This window comes from Mus caroli, unplaced genomic scaffold (assembly GCF_978045245.1).
Source record: "Mus caroli unplaced genomic scaffold, Mus_caroli_1 scaffold_18, whole genome shotgun sequence".
Classification (NCBI taxonomy): domain Eukaryota; kingdom Metazoa; phylum Chordata; class Mammalia; order Rodentia; family Muridae; genus Mus; species Mus caroli.
Window position 1 is genome coordinate 63016770 of NW_028227273.1, and position 22695 is coordinate 63039464.

At 46.0% G+C, this 22695-nt stretch overlaps 1 protein-coding gene across 1 annotated transcript in view; it reads right to left on the reverse strand.

The window, feature by feature from the left end:
- Dnah8 (dynein axonemal heavy chain 8) overlaps nucleotides 1-22695 on the reverse strand; it is a 253171-nt gene that overhangs the window by 15270 nt on the left and 215206 nt on the right. Inside the window, exons 88-91 of the mRNA XM_085832623.1 lie at nucleotides 19023-19183; nucleotides 7876-8032; nucleotides 4822-4974; nucleotides 3686-3875 (exon numbers count right to left, since the gene is read on the reverse strand). Coding sequence (XP_085688749.1) covers nucleotides 3686-3875; nucleotides 4822-4974; nucleotides 7876-8032; nucleotides 19023-19183 — 661 coding nt within the window. The remainder of the gene's footprint in view (nucleotides 1-3685; nucleotides 3876-4821; nucleotides 4975-7875; nucleotides 8033-19022; nucleotides 19184-22695) is intronic.

Below are 22695 nucleotides of genomic sequence, written 5' to 3' on the forward strand. Positions count from 1 at the left end.
TCCAAGTGTGCTGACCCCAATCAACAACAACAAGGCAAGTGCAAGCAGTGCTGGCTAGGATGCTGGTGTGTGTGTGTGTGTGTGTGTGTGTGTGTGTGTGTGTATGAGAAGTATGCATATATGTCTGTGTATGTTGGGGTGGATATATTTGCATGTGTGCACGTGTGCATGTGTGTGCATGTGTATGCATGTGTGTACATGTGTGTGTATGTATGTATATGTGTGTATATGTGTAGGTGTGTATGTCTGTATATGTGTGTATGCATATGCATGTGTGTGTATATGTCTGTGTGCACATGTGTGTATATGTGTATATGTGTCTGTGTGCACATATGTGTATGTATGTGTGTGCATATGCATGTGTGTATGTGTGTGTGTGTGTGTGTGTGTGTGTGTGTGTGTGTGTAATAAAGGATGTCACCTGTCCTTGTGGCATCATGGATCTCAAAGTCACCTAAGCCACAGAAGAAGGGGCCTAATGGGAAATACCCCAGACAATGTAAGATACCATAGACATTATATGGTGGTAAAAATATTCACATGTGGATAAATTTATTTTTTATTCATTACATTTACTTATTTATTGTGGGGGTGGGGTGCTTGCACGTCACAGCACACATGTGGAGGACAAAGGGTAACTAACTGGAATTTATTCTCTTCCTACACTTTGGGTTCTGGGATTTGAACTCAGGTCACCAGCCTTAGCCACAAGTGCCTTTACTCTGAGCTGCCATCTTGCCAGGCTCTAGGCTCCTCCTACTTGTGATGACACTTTGGCCTCATTGCAGACAGCGCTGTGTTTTACTTAAACCTGGGACTGTTATTTTTAAAACCACTTACTTAAATGTTTTGAGAGAAAAGAATAAGCTGGTGTTTATCATAGTGGCTACGGAAGAAGACCCACAATCAGGAGATGAGTTGATACCAAAGGAACTATTGTTAATATCAAAGCATCCTTATCAGCCTGGACACTGCCTGCAGATTCACATCAGACAGGCGTAGGGGTAGGGCAAGGAGCTCCCTGTTTTTCAGATGTGGCCAAGTGATGTGGAACAGGAAAGTAATTTGTCCCTTGTGTCAAGAGGAGGAAAAGGAAGCCAGGACTCGATTGCTGTGTACAAAGAGGTGACCCCCAGGCTTCTAAGCAACAAAGCAGAAATCAATCACAGATAAGGGTGTGGGTGTGGGTGGCTGTGCGTGTCTGGAAAGGGTAGTGTTGGCTTGAATTCAGTGTGGACTTTCTAAGGTGCAGCCCTGAGAGAAAATACAAAAGTCGCATGGACGTAGAAGGAAAAAGAACGAAGGGGCTTTGTCTTACTGGTGGGCAATACTAAAATGCACATCTAAAAACTCAAACATCCTTAAGAAGAATTTAGCGACTGTAGAGATTTCTCGGTGCTCAACCACACTTGCTGCTCCTGTGGAAGGCCCAGGTGTGGTGAACAGCGCCTACCCTGGGTGGCTCCTAACTGCCTGTAATGCCAGCCCTAGATGACCCAGCGCTCTTCTGGCGTCTGCACACCCGTGGTGCACACCCATACACTCATGCCCACGCACACGCATATAAAATAAGTCTTTAAAATATTTATTTTTATATTTTAATTCTGAGTACATCTGTGTCTGTGTGCATGCGTGCAGTGCCTGTGGATGTCAGAATGGGGCATCCGATCCCCTGGATCTACTACCACATGTAAGTTCTTGTGAAGGTAGGAATTCACATGGTTGGTGCTATAAATCCAGAAGGTGTTAAGGCAATTGGAAATGTGTGCAGCAGGGCTGGCAAGATGGCTCAGTGGGTCCAGCACTTGCTGGGCAGGCCTGATAACCTGAGTTCAATCCTCACAACTGACATAAAGATAGAAGGAAAGAAACAACTCCACAAAGCCTGTCCTCTGACTCCCAGCCCCATGTGCTCCCTCTGTCTCTCTCTGTCTCTGTCTCTCTCTCTCTCTCTCTTGCATCCACACACACATGTAATTATTGATTTTTAAAAGAATATGCATCTAACACATGAAAGTCTATGTACAGAGGGCACGTGAATACACACTTTAAAGGCATGGTAGTTATTTAAGTTCCATTTATAAGAAGTAGCTGACCAGATAGAACATATAGCTTAGGAAATTGTCACCAGGGAAGGAGCCATGCAGGGAAACAGTGCATCTCAGACCCCAGGAGGTCCTGCTGTGCCTTCTTCCATGGGGACACCCTACATCCATGGGGACACCCTGCATCCATGGGGACACCCTGCATCCACTGTGATACCCTGCATCCATGGAGACACCCTGCATCCACAGAGCCCATCCTTGGCTCCTATAGCCTGTTGCGCCTTTCATCCAGCTGCCTTCACTCAACATTATCTTTATGAGATTTACCCGTATTGCTGAGAGTAACAACGGTTCCTCTAAAACCAATAAGAGTGAACTTCAAAACTTTCTGGCTGATGAAGGTATGGGGTGCTGAGTGTAAAGACACCCCAATCCCTCCCTCTAGCTGAGAACAATTTGCAGTTACATTGCCTGCACTGTGGTAAGACAGACCTTACAAGCTCCATGGCACCAAACCAGCAACTTTCTTGTAGGATTTTTCTACAACAGAAGGATGGCCGATACAAAACAGCCAAGCACCTTCTGGGAGACGGGAACCCCCCCCTGCCCCCTCCCACAAGCTCACTCAGCTTTTCAAGTCTGATTTTCTAACCCCAATAGGCAGTTTGGGGCACACCCTTCTGGAATCTCACAATGAGGGCTTTATTTTCTTCATTACCTCTTATTTGTTGTTTGTGGGCACGTGTGATGGTGCATCATGTGTGAGTGTTTGTAAGGGAGGGCAGAGGCCAGCGTCAGGAATCTTCCTTTAGCTCCACATTATTGGTAAGCCTTTTAAGGGTTTGTTTACTTATATTTTATGTACTTGAATGCTCATATACATGTATGTGTGTGTATATTCATGTACATATACATATACATATACATATATATATATATATATATATATATACACACACACACACACACACACACACATACACACACACACAAATCAGATGTGTGCCTGGAGCTTACAGATGTCAGATGCCCTGGAACTAGAGTTCCAAATGGTTGTGAAGCAATGTGTAGGTGCCAGGAACCAGACCTGGGTCCTTTGCAAGAGCTGCCATTGATCATAACTGTGGAGCCCTCTCTCTACCTTCTCTCCTAGATAAAGTCTGTCTCTGTACCTGGGGCTTGCTGATTTGACTAGCCTGGCTAGCCAGCAAGCCCTGCCCCAAGATCCTCCCATCTCAGAAACCTCCCTCCAGAACTGTCAGGCCCAGATTTGCTGACGTAGGTGCTGAGAATCTAACTCTGGCCCTCAAGCACATTCCCGAATGACCCGAATGACCCGTATCCTTAATCCTGTCTTGGCTTCCCCATCAACAGGTAAAACTAACCCTTTCACCACCGGTCTACGGTTTGGTCATGTGGGCGAACAAGAAAAGGGAGGGTTTGGCCATTGCACTGTTGGGGGAATGTGACAAGAAGGATTTCAAAGGACTGTGTATATTCCTGGAACTCTGAGAGGCTCTTCCCAGCACCCACCAGCTATAAGACCACATGCCTTTATGGAGTATACATTCAGCATGCAATGCTGCCACTCAGTTGCAGGTAAACTTCCAAGTTAGCCTTCTCCTGTGAGCACCGCCTACCTTGGGGGTTAAAGAACCCGGTCATCCAGAACACGTTAGGCCTCCCCTCAAATATCCATGTTGAGAACTGGGCGTTCCTTTCCAGAAGTTCGGTGAACCAGAAGCCCAGGGTGGAGGAGTCCCAGGACACCCTCTTCCAAAGCTGAGGTATACGAGCATCATACATGTTATCCAACGCATCTCTCAAGTTCTGAAGACGACAAGGGTGAAACACGTGACCCAGGATGCTAGAGAGGTGGCTCAGTGACTAAGATCACACGTTGCTCTTTGCAGAGGACCTGAAGTTGGCTCCCAACACCCATGCCAGGCAGCTCAATACTGCCTGTAAATCCAGCTTTGGGGATCATATGCCCTCTTCTTCATAGCCACAGGTACCTGCACGTGTGTGCACATACTACACACAAACACTCAGACACATATACGATTCAAATGGAAAATAAGATCTTTTTAAAATAGTGGTTTTATGGGCTAGAGAGGTTCCTGGGCTGTTAAAAGCACTGGCTGCTCTTGCAGAGGACCTGGGCTCAGTTCCTGGTATCCACACAGTGGCTCACAACTCTCTGTAACTCCAGTTCTAAGGTCTTCTGGCCTCAGTGGGTTCTATACATATATAGTACATATACTTACATGCAGGCAAAAACCACACACACTTTATATATATATATAATATATATGGATATATATTATATAATAATGTTTGTATGCATATATATGTATATATGCATGTCTATGTGCATATATATGTATATATACATGCACATAAGTGCATATATATGCATGTATATATATATATACATGCATATATATTAAAGATAATGGTTTTAAAAATACATGAATAGGAAATATTCCTGGGGAGCTGGGAAGATAGCTCAGTTGGTAAACCTTGTGAGCATGAGGCCCTGAGATTCTCAGAACACACATAAAACTATCTGGGTGTGCTGAGACACAATTACAATCCCAGTATGAGGGAGGGAGAGGCAGGAGGATCTCCAGAGGTCACTGGCCAGTTACCCCAGCCTAACATGGACAGCCAGGACCCAGGGAGAGGCCCTGCCTCACAAATGAAGGTGTCTGAGACATGAAGTTGCCCTCTGCCCTCAACACGCAGGAGCTCACACATATGTGGGCTCACCCACCTCACTCATGATGATCGTTCCTTCGATAGCCAGTTTGAGGTCACTCAGGCTGCTGCGGAGGATTGAGATGACTTTCTGCATCCTGTCAATTTCTTGTCTAAGAAATATGTTCATTGAGTTCAGGTGCCCCATCTTCATCAAGCGAGCTTTCACCTGAAACAAAGTAGCGCTTTTTAAAATGTTACCATCATTTAAAAACACACACACACACAAATCGTTCTTCACTTCTCTTCCAAATGACCTCTCCCGTTCACAAATCTTTCTCTTCCTCTGGATGTGTCTCCCGGCTGGACCCAACGAACTAGAACCCATCTCTTGCAGAACCACACTGATAGTTAAATCCCCCATTTTCTGAGCTTCAAAAACTTCTGTTCAACTTAAATGACTTTTATTTCCTACTGATTACACTTAGTTGATAATTGGAAACGTTCTTTAAAAGGCTGCAAGAAAATTGTACCTATTTCCTCTTTTCAAATGATTTAATGTTAAGTGTCAGCTAAATATTCTTTTGAAATCTAACCTTCGCAAGAGTGCAGCGGGACTTTTTCTCCCCCTATTACCTTTACAAAGTTGTTATTAGAAATGTCACAAAAAGTTAAGACAACCCGGATCTTTACAGAACAGTCACCGCCAGTGGATACAATTAACTATGGATCATGGTTGCCTCGGCTGCAGACACTAAAAATGGCTTTCCCTAATCTAATCGGTGAAAATATTTGGCTTCGTGGGAGAGCCATTAAGTGACCTGTCACTTGTTCCTGTTGGCATTGGCATATCATGTATTGACCTTGTTAAGGAGATCAATACCAAAGCCTCTCGTTGTGGAAACAGTAAATTACAATGACTGATTAATTAATTAATTAATTAATTAATAAGCCAATATACATTTCAGTTTAGTGATAAATGCCAGGAAGAGACTGGCTGTGGGCACCAGCAGGAACTCATGGGAGGACTTAAACAGCCCAAGAGGTGCTGGGATGGAAGGGTTACAGAGACAGAAAATAGAAGGTTTGACTCAAGAATGAAACCAAAGAGCCACCAGGAGGCCAGCAGCTGAGGGACTTCTTGCCAGAGATGCCCTCGGCCCTTCCTGAGACCTGGGGTGGTAGCAGGCAGCGGCCATCTCTGCTGTATGGCAGCCGAGTCATTCTCAGTGAGTTAAAGATGAAGGCAGGAAACAGTTACATAAAAGCCAGGGGCCTGAGCTGGGGCCACCTGAGTAGGGCAGAGCCAAGAACACCAACGTCACAGTCTAGCGGGCCAGTGGAGGGACACAACCTGGTCCCCATACTAACTTGAGGTTTTCTCCTAACTCCATCATTTACAATTAAAAAAAATGTATGTGTGTGTTCTGTGTGTGTGTACCTGTCTGTGTGTGTGTGTGCCTGTGTGCGTCTGTGTGTTTCTGTGTCATGTGCATATATGCCTTCAGCAGTCAGTAGATTCCCTGGAACTAAGGTTACAAGTGGTGTTGAGTTGCCCTACAAGGGTCCTGGGGATGGAAGTCAGATCTCCTGTAAGAGCAGTAAGTGTTCCTAACTGATCTCCCAGGCTCTAAAACCTTCGTTTTTATTTTCTTTGCTTGTTATCTACTTATTTATCTATAGGATCTCAGGCTGGCATAAAACTCAGCATAGCGCTGAGGATGACTTTGAACGTCCAATGGTCCAGCCTCTGCCTCCTAAGTGCTAGGATGACAGGTGTGCGCCACCACAGCTAGTTTAGGCAAGGCTGGGAACTGAAGCCAGGGCCTTATGCATGCCGGGCAGGCACTGTAACAGCTCAGCCACGCCTTCTTTGTCTTTTTAGTCTCAGGGTGTTCTGTCTCCATCCCGAAGTGGACATCACACACAGCATCCTTTGTCCATTGACTACAGTGTGGCAATTCATTCTTTGGGGAAAGAGAAATAATGAAGACCAACCACTTCAATCCCACAAATGAGACTTGAAGCCCACATATGTGCCACAAGATAAAAGGAACATTCCAGAAGTCTATCCTGTCATGTGGTAACTACCTCCAACTAATTACCTTGTCCTGAGCTTTGGGTCTTAAATTTTCTCTCTCTCTCTCTCTCTCTCTCTCTCTCTCTCTCTCTCTCTCTCTCTCTCTCTCTCTCTGTGTGTGTGTGTGTGTGTGTGTGTGTCTCTGTCTCTGTGTCTCTGTGTGTGTGTCTCTCTCTCTCAATGTCTCTGTGTCTCTTTGTGTATGGGGGTGGCATTTACATCTATGTACGTATACCATGTGCGTGCAGGTGGCTGCAAAGGCCACAAGAGGGCATCAGATCCCCCGGAACCGGAGTTGTGAGCTACTTGATATTGGTGCTGGGAACTGAACCCAGGACCTCCAAGAGAAATGGCCAGTGCTCTTAACTGATGAGCCATCTCTCCAGCTCCCAGCTGCAGGCTTTAGCAGAGAGTCTTGTTAGTCATAATGGGTTGCACCTGTAGTCCCAGCTACTCAGGAGCTAAAGGCAGGAGGAGGGTTACTTGAGCCCATGAATTCTAGGTTGGCCCAGGCAACATAGCATGACCAAAATCTTTTAATTAAAATTAATAATAATAATAGTAATAACAACAGAAGGGAACACCCTAGAAAAGAGCATAATTATAATACTGACTGTGTTTCATGCATGATTAAGATTCCAGCATAAGCTGTTTACTGATAAAGCCAGAGACTTGCTGTGGTCTCCTACAGAAGCCTCATAGTGCTTCTGGGAGTGACTGTCTGCGGTAATGGGGCTCCATTTGTACTGTAGGAGCTAATGGCATAATTAGGTTTCAATTTACAGACTTCGCTTGACTGCTACATTTTCAATAACATGCTTCTGTAAAATAAAGCAAAGAGGGTTGGAGGGATGGCTCTGGGGGTGAAGACGCATGCAGCGAAAGCTAACAGCCTGAGTTTGATCCTTAGGACCCAGGCGATGGGAGGGGAGAACCAACTCCTGTAGGGTGAACTCTGACCTCCACGTGAACGTTATGTGCTGGGGGGGGGGGGCAGAAAAACGACCTCCCCATGTCTCAGGATCTTCCAGCAGGAAGGGCATGCCTCACCTCATGAGGCACATAGTTAGGGGGCAGCTTGCTGAGCATGTCTTCAGACAGCCTGTAGACAATGGCCTCACGTGTCTCGCCCACACCACCGCCGCTCTCTTTCGGTTGAATGTTGGTGATGGTTTCAAGAACGTCGGAAGCTGTGTTACTCTGATACCTGACAGGAAAGAGTGGCAGCTCAGAATGAGGAAGGCAAATGTTGGCTTCAGAGGGATCTCATAAGACAAAGCCAGCCGTGGAAGAGGAGGAGGAGGAGGAGAGGAGGAGGAGGAGGAGGAGGAGGAGGAGGAGGAGAAGAAGAAGAAGAAGAAGAAGAAGAAGAAGAAGAAGAAGAAGAAGAAGAAGAAGAAGATAGGAAAGAAAAGAAATGTTGAGATGTTACTGTCAGCCTTCAGGAATGAGAGCACTTGGGTTTCTGTTGGCTTCTGACGTGACATCAGAAAACATGACAGCACCAGTGTCCATCCCCAATAGAGAGATTCCTTCTATGCCTTTGGTGACCCCAATGACCTTGACTGTCACACAAGCAACTTGCACACCTCCAATCCCCCACATCTCAGGAACGGGCGCAAGTGTCTATCAGAATATGGCAGCCCATTACACCAAGCAGAACCACCTTTTTTCCTCCCTCATTGGACTATGAGCCGCTCAGTTTTCTGTTTATGTTTATATGGCTTCCATGGCGACCTATTATTAACTATCTGTCCTACCTACTCGAATGTGGCTGCCCATCTTGAAAGCTCTCAGTTGGGACTGAAGGGATGCCTCCATCAGTCAAGTGCCCCCCATGCAAGCAGGAAGCCCCGAGTTCAGGTCCCCAGCACCCACATAAGATACCGCAGGACAGACAATGTCGGGGGACCACCTCTAGACTAGGAACTAGGTCATCAGTTGCACAGGTGCTGGCCATAGGAGAGATTAACTACAAATGGATTCTGGGGGATGGGGATGCTCGAGACTTTGACGGCAGGGAGGGTCATACAGTTCTGTAAACTTTCTGCGCTTTGACGCTCCAGTTAAACTTAGGGAATCTAAGGAGGCCAGATTATACTTTGTTGAGAGGATTTTTTTTTCTTCAAAAACCACAGAGGAGAAAAGTACCATATCTTTGGAGAAGAACAGAAGAGTGAGCCACCGACAGGCTGCTACTTGAGCCGATTCTAAAGGTCACACTGGGGCGAGGATTGAGGAGCAAGGAGTGAAAATGAGGCCCATGCGACTTCTGAGATGTGGGAAAGAATGTGCCAGTGCCTGGGGGAACCTAAACAAGCGTCATAGGGTAAGGTGCCAAAGTGTAAATCTGATTGTGGGGCAAAAAAACAAAAAACAAAACAAAACAAAACAAAAAAAAACAAAAAAAACCCCACACACAAGATAAAATTAAAATTCTGAAGTGTCAGGAGGGGAGCACTTTGAGTTAATGTTCCTTAAGAATATATCTACTTATTTACTTGTTTATCTGTGTGTGTTGGGGGGGTGTGGGGGGAGACAGAGAGAGAGAGACAGAGAATGGTGCTTACAAAGGCCAGAGAGAGTATTGGATCCCCTGGGGCTGAACTTACAAGCTGTTATAATTATTTAAAAATAAATGTATGACTTCTGAATGAGAAGAGAGAAGAATCTGAGTTGGCAAAGGGCTGTAAAGGACGAAGAGAGGCAACACGGATGACTGGGAAGACAGCTCAGGGGGAGGAGTGTTTGCCGTGCTAGCGTAAGGACCTGAGTTCGAGTCCTCAGCCCTCCCACAGAAACTTGCATGGTTCTGTGTGTAGACCCAGGCAGATCACCGGAGCTCACTGGCCAGCCAATCTAGCCAGAATGGTCAGTTTCGGGTTCAGCGAGACCGGTCTCAAAAACTAAGGTAGAGAGCGATTGAGGAAGACATCTTGACTGTGACCTCCTCTGGCCTCCACGCACAGGCAAATGAACCCACAAAATACTTAGGCACACATGCGTACACTGTGCAAACATGCACAGACCACACACACACACACACACACACACACACAATTTTTAAGCAAAAGAAAAGCAAAATCTTATGTTGACTCTTTGTACTTTAAACGGTTTAAATATTCATTTATATTTTACTCTCTCTCTCTCTCTATTCCAAATGCAATAAAGAAGTTTAAAAAAACATCCTGTAACTGTATTGCTAACAATAGATCCTACCAAGAACCTATGAGAAGCCACATAGTGATAAAAACGAGGAAGTCATTCTATCTCCACTGATAAAGTGAGATGTCGAGAACTCAGAATAAAATGGTATGCTGTAAGAACCAGTTATGAGCCAGGAGTGGTTCCTGCCCATGATCCCAGTACTTGGGAGGCTGAGGCAGGATGACAGCCATGAGCTTAAGTCCACCCTGGTGTATGTACTGGGTTCCAGCTACTCCAGACTACAGAGTACTTTGTTATGTCACATAATAACAAACCCACAAAAAAACAAGAAACAAAGCAAAACAAGAAACTATGCTTCTATCCCCTCTCTCTCTTTGTTTGTGTTTATGTATGTGTGTATGTATGTATGTATGTGTGTATATGTTTGAATGGGTGTATGTATGTGTATATGTATAATGTGTATGTGTATGTGTGCAGGTACATGAAAGTCAAGTAGAGTACTTCGACAGTGGTGTTTCTTCATGATAAGCTTTTTCTATAATCCTCACCTTTCCTTTCATATTCTTCCCTGTTGTTTATTCTAAGAAGGTTTGACTTTTCATGGTACTGTTAAGAAAATACGATTTCACAACAAGATTGCAGAACCATCTCCTTTCCGAGACACTCCCCTCCCCCCACAGGCAGAGACCATCTCAAGTGGTGCAAAGAACCTGTCAGGGATGAATCCGTGGCAAATGTTTAGAGGGCGCTGAAATGTACCTCACAAACTGTGCCAGCCAGAACGGCCTGTGACTGGCGGCTGCCGTTTCTCTTCGGTGTAAGGGAAGAGGGTGACACCATTTTCTCTCGGCATCCCTAGGTGTGAATTAAACATCCTTCTGTGGGACCAGTGTGTAACTGTCAGACATCTAAGGGGCTACTGATCGCACCATCCTGCCTTCCACTGGTGAAGGAGCTGTGCTCCGTGGGAGCCAGAGGTGCCTGTGGAGCCTGTGACTGACCTCATTTGTGAGTGGAGGGCATGCCCCTGCCTCCAGCAATCCTATCTGACATGATGAGCAGCTGCAATACCTCAGGTGGATCCAGACCCGTATGCAACCTTGCATGGAGTTGTGGCCATGTTTCACGCACATTGGGCTTTCTGTCTGTGGGCACTGCAAGAGCTCTCGTGTAGTTTGGGAAATGCCTCTAGTTTGTCCTTTACACGTGTGAATTTCGAAATAAAGGAGTAAAAACAACAAAAAAAAAAGGTTTATTTGTATTCATGTGTGCACTGTGTGTGCATGTGTGCCTGTGTGTACACGCTCGTATGTGCGAGTGTGTGTGTGTAATACCCACAGAGGCCAGAAGAGGGTGCCATGTTCCCTGGGGCTGGAGTTAGCAGGCTGTTGTAACCTGACTGACAGGTAGGTTGGGAAACAAACCCTGACCTCCCAGAAGAGCAGCAAGTACATTTGACCACCGAGCCGTCTCTCCAGTTCCCAAAGCTGATTTTTAATAAGTGAAAAAATTATCACTTAAAATTGCTTTTTTTTTTTTTTTTTTTGGTGTAAGCAATGCCTACTTAGATATTTGGAGGTTTTAGATTGCATTGAAATACATTTATCTTAAAGGTGGAAAGGAACACACACACACAAAACTGAATATATGAGATATGAGGTAGGAATAGGCCACCTTAATAAAGTGGTGCAGAAGGCATCTGCAACCCATCCCTGAATTTTGAGTGCAATCTGTAGCGTGTGTGTGTTGACTTCTCTTGGCATGTAGCAAAGGGACATGTCACAATCCAGGTTTAAAGTCATGTAAAATCTAACAAAACTACAAAGTAATTCAGGAGAGGCAAAGTCTATCTAAATAGCTAACTAGACAAGAAAAGGAAGTGAATCACAGCCTAATAGCTGCAAGTTATGATACCCAGGGTTCAGAGATGTAGATCCGGGTGTGATTCACATGAGTCCTTGACCTCCCTCTGGGGTTGGCTGCAGGAAAGACAGAAGACGTGGATGAATCACTCTTAGAGAAACAGAGAGGCCACCATGACTGGCATCTGACAAAGCAACCGCTAAGTACCAGACAAGCTGGGTTGTATCAAACCCCCAGCTTTCTCCTGAACACCCCATATGCACGTTTCGCCCCACACACACTCCTAGAGCTCTCTGCGCCATACACTGAACACTCTCCTGAGTTGTTCGTTGGCCCATGTCCTTCAGGACATCAAAGTCTTCACTCTTGCCAACCTAGAATCCTAACACCCTCAGAAGCTGCCCTCTGCCATTGTCACATCCCCCTTCTGTAGGCACTGTTCCCCACGCTCTGGGTGCGCTAGCTGTACATTCTGTAGTCACGCACATCTTCACAGCCCTCCCTGGCTGCTCCAGCCACTGTGTCTTGGTCCTTACTGCCCACTGTGTTCTCCCTTGTATTCCCATGATGAAGCCATCTCCACCCACATCCCACCCCTAAGCGGACAGTGGTACATCTAGGCATAACTGGAAAACGACCTCTGTCATCGGCTGTCTTTGATCCATAAATTGGGATTTATTGGGGGTTTGCGTTTCTTCTTTGCCTCTATGGGGCCTGTATGCACCATGGCATTGTATACATAACTTGATTTTAGAGTTTATCAGATTGTCTTACGTATTTACCATCCATCCATTTCCCTAATAGGCAAGGAGCTCGGAGGAAGAGAACTGCGTCTTCCTCATCTTCATGTTTCCGAGCTGCCCAGATGGTGAGTTCTCAATAAATATTTGTTTGTTGAACCAAAGCCAGTTGGTTGGAATCTTATTAAACTTCAAATACAAAAGAGAACAATTCTCCAATATTTAAAGGGCATGAAAATTTAATTATCTGTCCCTTCTTATGGTAAACACTTCGAGTATTACTATTACAAGTTTCCCCACTATCTGACACTTCTCCACCTAAAGGGACGAATGAATACACATCTGCACATCTGTCCACACACGTGCAGAAAGGTCAAAAGAGGTCCTTTAACTGTTAGTCACTTCCATTTCTGTGTCTTACGGCCTCTTTCCATGGGGATTTTCCTCCTCCCTCAGAGTCATTGGTACCTTTCTCATATTTTCCATGGCTTTCAAAAAACTTGGATTGTGCCTCACTTTAAAATTCAAGGAATGGATTACCAACATCTTTACGTACTGTCCCTTTAAAACAGGGGAGCCAGGGAGTCCAATTTCAAGACGAAGGAAGCTGTTTTTGTAATTATATCATCAACACAGGTCCTCTAATGCCAAAGATAGAAAACCACAGTAAATGTCCATGCTAAGAAGGTCATTCTGACCTGCGCGGACCATCTACAAGAAATATAGAATGTCCCATGTCTGAAGGTCCATTGGAGCTGGCTCAGCTTGCCTCCAGTCTTGCATCCCCTCGGGAAGCCAGCATCACACACTAGTGTAGAGCTGGGACCTGTGTATACCGTCAATGGTCAAGTTCACGGCTGCCCCTGGGCGAGGATCCTGATAGAGTTGCAGCAGCTGCCTCTGCTCCATCTCCCCTAAAAATCACTTTCACGGTGGGTGGTTTTATTCTTTTATGAAGCTATCTAAGAAGAACCTTCAAAACTTGGGTATTAGTGGGGAACCCTGAAGAGCTGACCCGCCTTTGAGTGACAAGCTCCCCAGGTCGCTCCATCACCCATTTTATTAGACACAGAAAGCCCTTCCTTCCCTGGCATTCCAGGGCTGTCTGCCTTGCATTTCCTTTTTTCTACGATGTGGTTTTATGTTTGCAAAGATGCAAAAAGACAAGTGTCTAGTCAGCGGGCTCTGAGGGATAACTGCAAATACCTCTACATGCTTCAAGATCCCAAGGGCTTTCGGGGAGCCCAGTCTCCACAGGTGCTTTGAGATGAAGCATGAAGACTCATAATCCACCGACTTCAGTCCTGAGTCACTTCCTGGAGATTTCCCTTCAGGATGAAGGTGAGAGGAGATGCTATTTGGCCGCCGTAATTTGGCGGTTCAGGGAACTGGGAGTCACAAATAGCAAAAAAAAAAAAAAAAAAAAAAAGCAAACCAACTCAAAGATAGCAAGCACAGCCTATAAAATAAACAACCAGCCACCTAATGAGGGATCAGCTCACAGTTATTTCCAGATCAGCACATGAAATATCAATGAGCATAATTTAAAAAAAATTCTAAAACTCAAAAATTGCCAGTTAATTCTAAGAGGAACGTGTTTATATTTGCCCTGCATAGAAATGAGTTGAAACGCGGTAACAAGGCATTTGATAAATTTTGGGAGGTAGAAAAATATGCATAACCCGCTAATGAGAAAAAGAGACAAAATAAATAACTGCTTTTGACACCGAGATAGAGGAATTTGCGGAGTCTTTGGTACCTTATAAATCTAGATAATAAAATGTGAATACACTGTACATTTTTATAGCCTCTGTCACCGAGATAGCCAGCCTCGTGGGAGAGATTTTACTTATTTTAAAGCATTTAATTCGGTGCGATCTCCCTCCACCACCACCTTCAGAGGCTCTGCATTTTGAAACAAAGATCAAAGAGGGAGAAGGCCCGTGATTCCCTTCTACAGATTTCTCTCCTTGGAGATTTATGGATGTGAACTTCAGAAGGCAGGTCCTCATAAACAGGGGGCAATTCTTCACCATGGCCCATGACACCCATGGGACTACGTAGGAGCAAGATGGCTGTTGAATGGCATAGTGAGTCCTCTGACTGGGAACATCCACACCGACTAAGCTGCTGCTTTGTGGAGTCCTTGTCTTGTGGCTTCGACTTTTGCCTCACCCCCCCCCGCCCCCCACCCCCACCCCCACCCCATGAGGCTCTATGTTTCCCTTGGGAGCAGGAGCACTTTCACTCTTGAATCCTATGTTGTCCCAACCTCCCAGGTCAGATGTGGCAGGGGTGTGTTGGATTACACCATTTTTTACATAGCCCCTGAAGAACTGAGACTTGCTGGGGTAAGAGAGAGAGGGGGTAGTTTGTAGCTGGAAAATGTGTCCCTTATTGCTTACTGCCTCCTGGTGGCCATCAGGGAACAACAAGACAGCAGGAGGCAGGAGCCTCTGGAAAAGAAAACCTAATGATTTTTAAAGCAAGATCATTTGGGGAATAGGATTCTAGTCGCCAAATACTTCAGGGCCCAGAGGGAAAGAAGAATTAAACCCCCCAAACAAAACTCACCCGGGGACTGGTAACTTTCCAAACATAGCTGCGAGATACAGCTGGCCAGTCGCCTGGTGAGGCAGGAACTGGAAACAAGAGTATGAAGTGCAGGCAAGAGGAGACTCAGCATGGGGGAACCCCAAGCAGAAACCAAGTGGGAAGATGGGAACTCAGCCAGATCAGAGGAGCTAAGTGAACAAGCCCCAGGGGCCGACAGGCATCACCAGCGGAAAGGTTGCCCATCAGTGGAAGAGACCCAGGGCTCTGAGCAAAGCTCTTGGCACAGTTTTTGGAAGGTGCCAGCTTAGGCTTCCTAGAGAGAGCCTGCCGGATGTCTTCCAGAACCCTCTCTGCCATCCTTGAGCAGCAATGAATGAACATAAGCTATAGAAGAAAGTTGTAGGCCTTGGCAATATGCTCAATGCATCCTGTCAGATCTGGTTTATGACGTGGCCTGTCACTTTGTCCCACCCGTCACCATCCCTGATTTAGGCCAGTATCCATACGTCTCTGGATCTACCCACCAGGTCTGGGTCTCTAACATGTTTTAAGACTCTAGACAAGGTTGCTGTATTGGGGCTGCTCTAGATAAGGTTTCTGTATTGGAGCTGCTCTAAATAAGGTTTCTCTACTGAGGATGCTCTAGATAAGGTTTCTCTACTGAGGATGCTCTAGATAAGGTTTCTCTACTGAGGATGCTCTAGATAGGGTTGCTCTACTGAGGATGCTCTAGATAAGGTTTCTCTACTGAGGATGCTCTAGATAGGGTTGCTCTACTGAGGATGCTCTAGATAAGGTTGCTCTACTGAGGATGCTCTGGATAAGGTTTCTCTACTGAGGATGCTCTAGATAAGGTTTCTCTACTGAGGATGCTCTAGATAGGGTTGCTCTACTGAGGATGCTCTAGATAGGGTTGCTCTACTGAGGATGTTCTGGATAAGGTCAGAGAGGTGGCAATAGATTCCATTGTGCTCTAAGTGCCCTGGAAACCACCAAAGAAGAGAAGAGGTAACAGTAGGGGAGTGTCAAGGAGGCCATGGATCCATCTGCAAGCTTGAGTTACCTGAGAGAATTCATATAGGAAAATTAGTCTGGTGCTTTGCCACCGTGTGCTCTGCCCATCAGTGAATAAGGATGTGCTGAGCTGGGTCTCATTAAAGAGGACCCCTGACTTGCCTGGTATTCACCTGTGTTGATGTCTGCAGCCCCTATGGTTTCTCTCAGATGCAGTGACTCATGGTAGCAACGTGGCTGTCCACAGATGGCTGAAAGATTATTTTGACTAGAACATTCCTTTTGGAGAGAGACCAAATGGCAAGCAACACTTCTACCTTCAAAAGCAGAGGCAAAACCAAAGGAGGAAACAGGACACAAATCCTGCAACATAGGTCACAGATAAAAGATGGGAATCGTGTGTGTATTTGTGATATATGTATATATACATATATATATATACTTAAAAAGGGACTCAAAGTAAGAAAGAATATCTTCACGGGTTTCATTTCTGTTGCTATGATAAAACAAACACCCTGACCAGAAGCCACTTAAGGGAGGAAAGGGCTTGCAATCCCAGAACATAGTCCATCACTGGCTGAAACATGGTGGTACATGGCTGTAATCCCAACCCTCAGGAGATGGAGGTAAAAGGACCCAATAATTTGTAAGCCTACAGAACAAGTTCAGGCTCAGCCAGAAATGAATGAAGCCCTGCCTAAAAAAAAATTGTTTTCCCAATACTGGGGATTGAACCCAGAAATCTGTGCATGCTAGGAAGGTATTTATCAGATACGTCTCCAGCCTCTCCAGCCGCACAGCAGCATCTTTTATTACACAGTTAATAATTGCACTGAGTTCTGTCCGCTGCTTTTCTTCCTACCCAGGGGAAACCATCACATTCTATGCATTGGTCCCACTGGTCAGACTCATTAGAGTCTGGGAGGGCTTAGCATTGCTGATTCAGCCAACCAAAGTTTCCTGGGCACCAAGGTACAGCAGTGAGAATGGATACAGGTTCTGGATGCAATGGAGTTTACATTTTAACCGGTGGCTGATCAATAAAAGCAAGTAAATAATAAAAGCAGAGTGTGTCTGTGGCAGATACAAGAAAAATTACATCATGGGGTTAGGGTTTGAGGTGAGGCTTGAAAACAGATCAACATCTGTACTTAGGGTGAGTGACCCCTAAGCAAGGGCCGGAAGAGGTAAGAGATAAACCACAGTGGTATTTCAGGGTCAGGGCATGTTCCAGGAAGTGCAATCGTGGAGTCCTGTGGTCTAAGTAATAGGAAGATATGGAGAGCTAGCTGGAGGGAGGGATGTGAGGGGAGAAGATGGAGGCAGGACTGGAGGTCTGGGTTATATGTATATAGGATACCTTTGACCTTGACTCAAGGTAATGCAAGGACCTCGGGAGGCTTCTGATCAGAGAAACTATGGAGTCTAACCCCCATTTTAACAGCCTTAACTCAAGCGAAACCACTTCCTCCTGTCCCCCCTCACTGTTTGTTCTCAAGATGATCCCCCAATGCATTTTTAAAAAATTATTGTTTCACCCCCTAATCATGCATTTCAGCTCACTGAATGGGGAGCCTCTCAAAGCAGTGGCCCGGAGGCGACAGCAAAGAGCTACCGTGTGTTCCATTGCAGGGTCTGTAAGGAGCACTAACCACTTGAGGCTTGGGATGGCCTCTCTCTAAGTAAAAAATGCTGTGGGCTGGATTAGAGGACACAGAGGAGATGAACCCAGTGTAAGCACAAAGTCTTGTGTCACACATAGGGCATGCTTTGTCTGGGTCAGAAGACCAAATACGCTTGTCTATAAGAACAGAACAGAGTACTAGAACTGCACAGTACCCACCCATGCTTGATGACAGAGTTATTAAAATTATAGCCATGGCTGAAGAGCTGGGAGAGAGACAGACATGCCCCTCCTCCTAGCTAGGTATGGATGGCAAGAGGTGACACCTTGCAGTGGAGCGACGCAGCTGTGGCTAACTGAGTTGGCAGATGGAAAGGGATGATCCTTTTTAGTGGAGGGCTCTCCAAAGATAAACTTCATCTGGAAGGTGGCTAGATGAAGGGCTAAGGATTGGTGGGTGTTTCTGTGCCTTTGTGGGATCGGGGACCTCACATGGTGCTGAGGGGGTACATGACCATGAGGGGCTCATGGCTATAAGGTTGTAGGCAAGCAAGCACGGAAAGAGATGATCCATTGCAAGAGACTCTGACTATATGTGCTCTGCCCTTGCAGACCTTGCTTATGATATTGATCACACATTACAATAGATATTTAGATGTTCTTAATTATGTATGGACATGGGTGGGTGTGTACATATGAGTGCACCTGCCCAAGGAGGCCAGAAGAGAGCGTCAGATCCCCTGCCGCTGGAGTTAAAGGTGGTTGTGAGCCACAGGCATGGGTGCTATGAACTGAACCACGGAGTCATCTCTCTGCTCCCAGGGGTCGTATTTTTAATGGATACTTGGAGAAAGAGATGAGGAGCCAGAAGATGACTATCAATGGAAAGCATCGATTAATGTAAAAACATAACTGGTTTTATGACAGGACAGAGAAGTAATCAAGGCATAAATTACAGCCTTTGTGTTGTCATAAATGCCAGGCCCTGGGGATTTAGTGAGTGGAGGGCCGGCCGAGTTGTCACGGAGTTGTAATTGGGAGACAGGAAGGAACACTATTTTTCACAGGAAAATAAAAAGGAAAGGAAAGGAGAGAGATTAGGGGAGAAAATGAAATGCATAGTTTTGCCAGGCTTGAGTTACAAATGACACCTTCAAATTAAAAAAGAAAAAAGAAAAGAAGAGAAAAAAAGAAAGAAGGAAGAAAAGAAAGAAGAGACGCTAAGAACTTACGTGATGTCGGCATTAGGGTGAAGCCCAAAGACTTCTGGGTTATCAAGGGACGGCAGAGACTGGATGAACTCAAAATATTGGTCCAGGGTTTTGCATGTGGGGATTTTATAGCCGGTGTAAAAACAGAACGAGGGCTCAAACATCTTCTCGCTGAACCAGACCTGTGTGGGGAGGGAAAATAAAAGAAAATTGATGAAAAGAACCAAGATTGGGGGGGGGGGAGCTTATTTCCATTTTAATAGGGTTTCTTTCTTTCTTTACTGTTGGCTCTGAAAGCATCTTAACAAAACTTATCAACGGAATAATTATCACATATAGGAAGAAACGAGATAATCCACAAAAGAGAGGCCGCACAGAAATAATTAGGCAGGGCTCTGGTCGGCACCCAAGATTAGATCCAGCCAAAGTGTGGAAGGGTGTAGCATGGTAGAAGTGGGCTCCGTGGCTGGGTACTTGCTTGGCATGCTGGAAGCCCTGACTTCAATTCTCAGCACTGACAAAGAAAGCAGTAGAGGGAGTTGGGGGATGGGACGTGGCCCAGTTGGTAGAGTCCTTGTATAACACGCGCAGAGCTCTAGGTTCTATCTGTATTGCTTAGACCAGGTGTGGCTGTGTATTCCCACAATCCCAGCACTTGGGAGGTAGAGTCAGGAGGAGGGGAGGTTCAAGATCATACTGAACTACATACACAGTGAGTTCAAATCAGGTCACACAGGAGTAGTATGGTCGCCTTGGGTCCACCTGCAGGCATGAGGGCCCCTGAGCATCCTCAGGACCTCACACCCCTCAGGTAAGGCTCCTTCTTGGGGGCTGTGTCTACACCGTTTCACTCACAGGTACTTTAGCACCAACAATGCTGCCACAGAAACTCCACAGCACCCGCCCTCCCACCCAGGGCTCCCTTTGTTAATTAAGTTCTGTCCCTAGCCACAGGAAGCAAATGTATTTGCTGCCCAGCCTCCGTTGCTGTTAGCCTGAAGACACTTTTTGCCCATATGAATTGATTATCTGTAACAAAACGGGGAGAGAATAAATATACAGACTTCTTTTGAAAAGGTGGGAGAAAGTCGGTGAATGCCTAGGCTGGTTTGAGGCAACAACTTCAGTATCTGATGGGGTGATTTTCCTAGTAGCGAGGGAGGCTGACAGAACCCGAATGGAAGCAAGGCAGAGGAAGCAGAGGATACAGGACCTTGCCTAGCCCATTCAGTCCCCACTGTTCCTGCCAGCATCCCTCCATTGCCGGCTGCGGCTCTTTTTAGATCCAGCCATTATTCTGAAATACCGTGTCCTGTTTTTTTTGTTTTTCCCTATGTGGCTCTGTTTGTCACTCTATTCAACTCCAGTGCGTGTGTGGTACAGAGCTCAGAACCAGAACAGAACGCAAAGGAGAGAGACACATAGTCCTTTCGTCTAAGGAGCTTGTGACCCGGCAGAGGGACAAACAGTTACGAAACAACCACTCTTCTGTGAGGGGCACTGAGGTGAGAGCCAGGAGGACATAAAAAGAAGCAAAGTACATAGAAGGCATAGGGCAGCAGGAAAGACAGCCAGGTAGAGGTCAGGAACAACTAACTTATCAAGGAAGAGATTTTTTTTTTTTTTTCAGAGAGAGAAGTCTGCAAGGAGAGGGTTGGTTATTGATTGATTGGTAGATTTTTAAATTTTATTTATTTATTTATTTATTTATTTATTTATTTATTTATTTATTGGGTCAGGCACACTGAATGATGGACACCAAAGTGTGAGGTGGGGCTGACGGATGCCAGGAAGCCTAGAATAAATATACTGTGGGAGGGAGAAGGAAGGGAAAGCGAGGAGGGTCCCGTGACAGATGACCGGATGTGGGGTGAGGAGTAGAGTTTAATCTAAGACTAGGGGAGCAATTTCAAGTTATTAAAGAAGATGGTGCTGTGTGTACAGCCATCATGAAGACAAACGAGCTGTTAAGTGGTGTGGGTAGCTTAGGTTGCAGGAACATATCCCAGGATGGGAGCTTTGGGTCCACAGCACATTTGTTATCTAACAAATGATAGTACCAAGTGGCTGGGTGGCACGTTTAGGCACAGAAGCAAAACGAGGATCAGCCCTGTGGTTTCCCACTACTTTATTTATATATATATGTCCAAGAAGGTGGATTTGACACATCCTGATCGCTGAGATTTGCCAGGCGCCTAGACTATAATAAAATACGGAAGATGGGCTCTACATGGAATTATTCTATTAGTCTCTTTTTTGGATTGTTATGACGAAATACCCTGACCAAAAGCAACTTAGGGAAGAAAAGGGTTTCTTTGGCTTAAAGTCCCAGAGGGGGAGAGTCCATGATGGTGGGGAAGGCATGGTAGCAGGAGTATGAGGCTGGTACGCACATCAGGAAACAGAGAGCGCACTCCATCCACACACAGCGAGCAGAAAGATGAGGTGGGGAGACAGAGACAGATAACTGGAAGTGGGGCCAGGCTGTAAGCCTTCAAAGCCCACCCCCAGTGACATACTTCCTCTAGCAAAGTTGCATCTTTCTAAAGGTTTCATAACCAAACAACACCACTTCGTGAGAATCAAGTGTTCAAATCCATGAGCCTGTAGGGACATTCCTCATTCAAACCATCACAGAGATTTGGGCATGTTCAAAGGAGAATTACCGGAGCCTATGAGACCACCGAGACGTTGGTGGGACATTTAAAAGATGCAGCTTAGCAGATCTGTGCGACCTGTGCCACTGAGGAGGCATCTGGAACAAGTTTGGGCTATATACCAAGGAGTAAGCGACAGGAGTGGAGAATGGAGGGAAGGAAGGGACAGGGGCAGGGGAGGGGAAGGGAGTGGAGGGGAGAGGGAGCAGAGAGGGAGAGGGAGAGAGAGGAGAGGGAGAGAGCAGTTTTGAGGTACTAAGGCAAGGTTATCAGTGGTCAGGAAACTGCAGACTCTGAGGTCCCGGTCCCAAGTGGGGAGGGATGCCAGCCAGGAGTACAAGCATGGAACAAGAAGTGTAGGGGTGAGAGCTCAGAGGAGCTAGGACCAGGTAGGGGGGAAGCTGTCATCACGGGGGAGTGTCTACTGCACTGGGATTAGGAAAGGGAGTCTTGTGCCCAGGCCAGCAAGTCTTCTGTGACTGAGACACCACTCCAGTGAGTTTCCCCACATCTCAGCTCGCACTCGTGGAGGGAGAATGTCGGGGAGAGGGTTGAGGTCTAACTTAGTACTCCTCTATGGCCCCGAGTGGCCCATGCCAGGGTATGAAGAGGTTGTTGGAGGAGAAGCAGCAACTGTCCCCTACTTAAGCTCCTGGATCAGCCATCTACCTGGTCAGGTGGCAGGGTGGCTCTCAGCTCCTACTGGAGCTGGGCTCTGGTTCCTAGGTGGGGACATTTAGGGCTCTTCAGCAACCTCCTGGCTGCCAGCCAGCCAGATGTTCCAGTCACCTGCGCATAAGGCAGTTCCCAAGATGCAAAGATAAAATGTGGAAGGGAAGTGGCTACGAAGGGAGTATTCTTGACCTTGAAGTCTAGATAGCCAATGTAGAGTGTGTGTGTGTGGGGGGGGGGGCGGGTACCTGATGTGTATGTGTTATGCTTTTTAAATAGACCTAATTTTCAGGGTGTGTTCTGATGTCAGTAAAACTCAACCCAGTGGATTCCACCTTAGATGTTTAGACCCCTCTGTGCTGAGG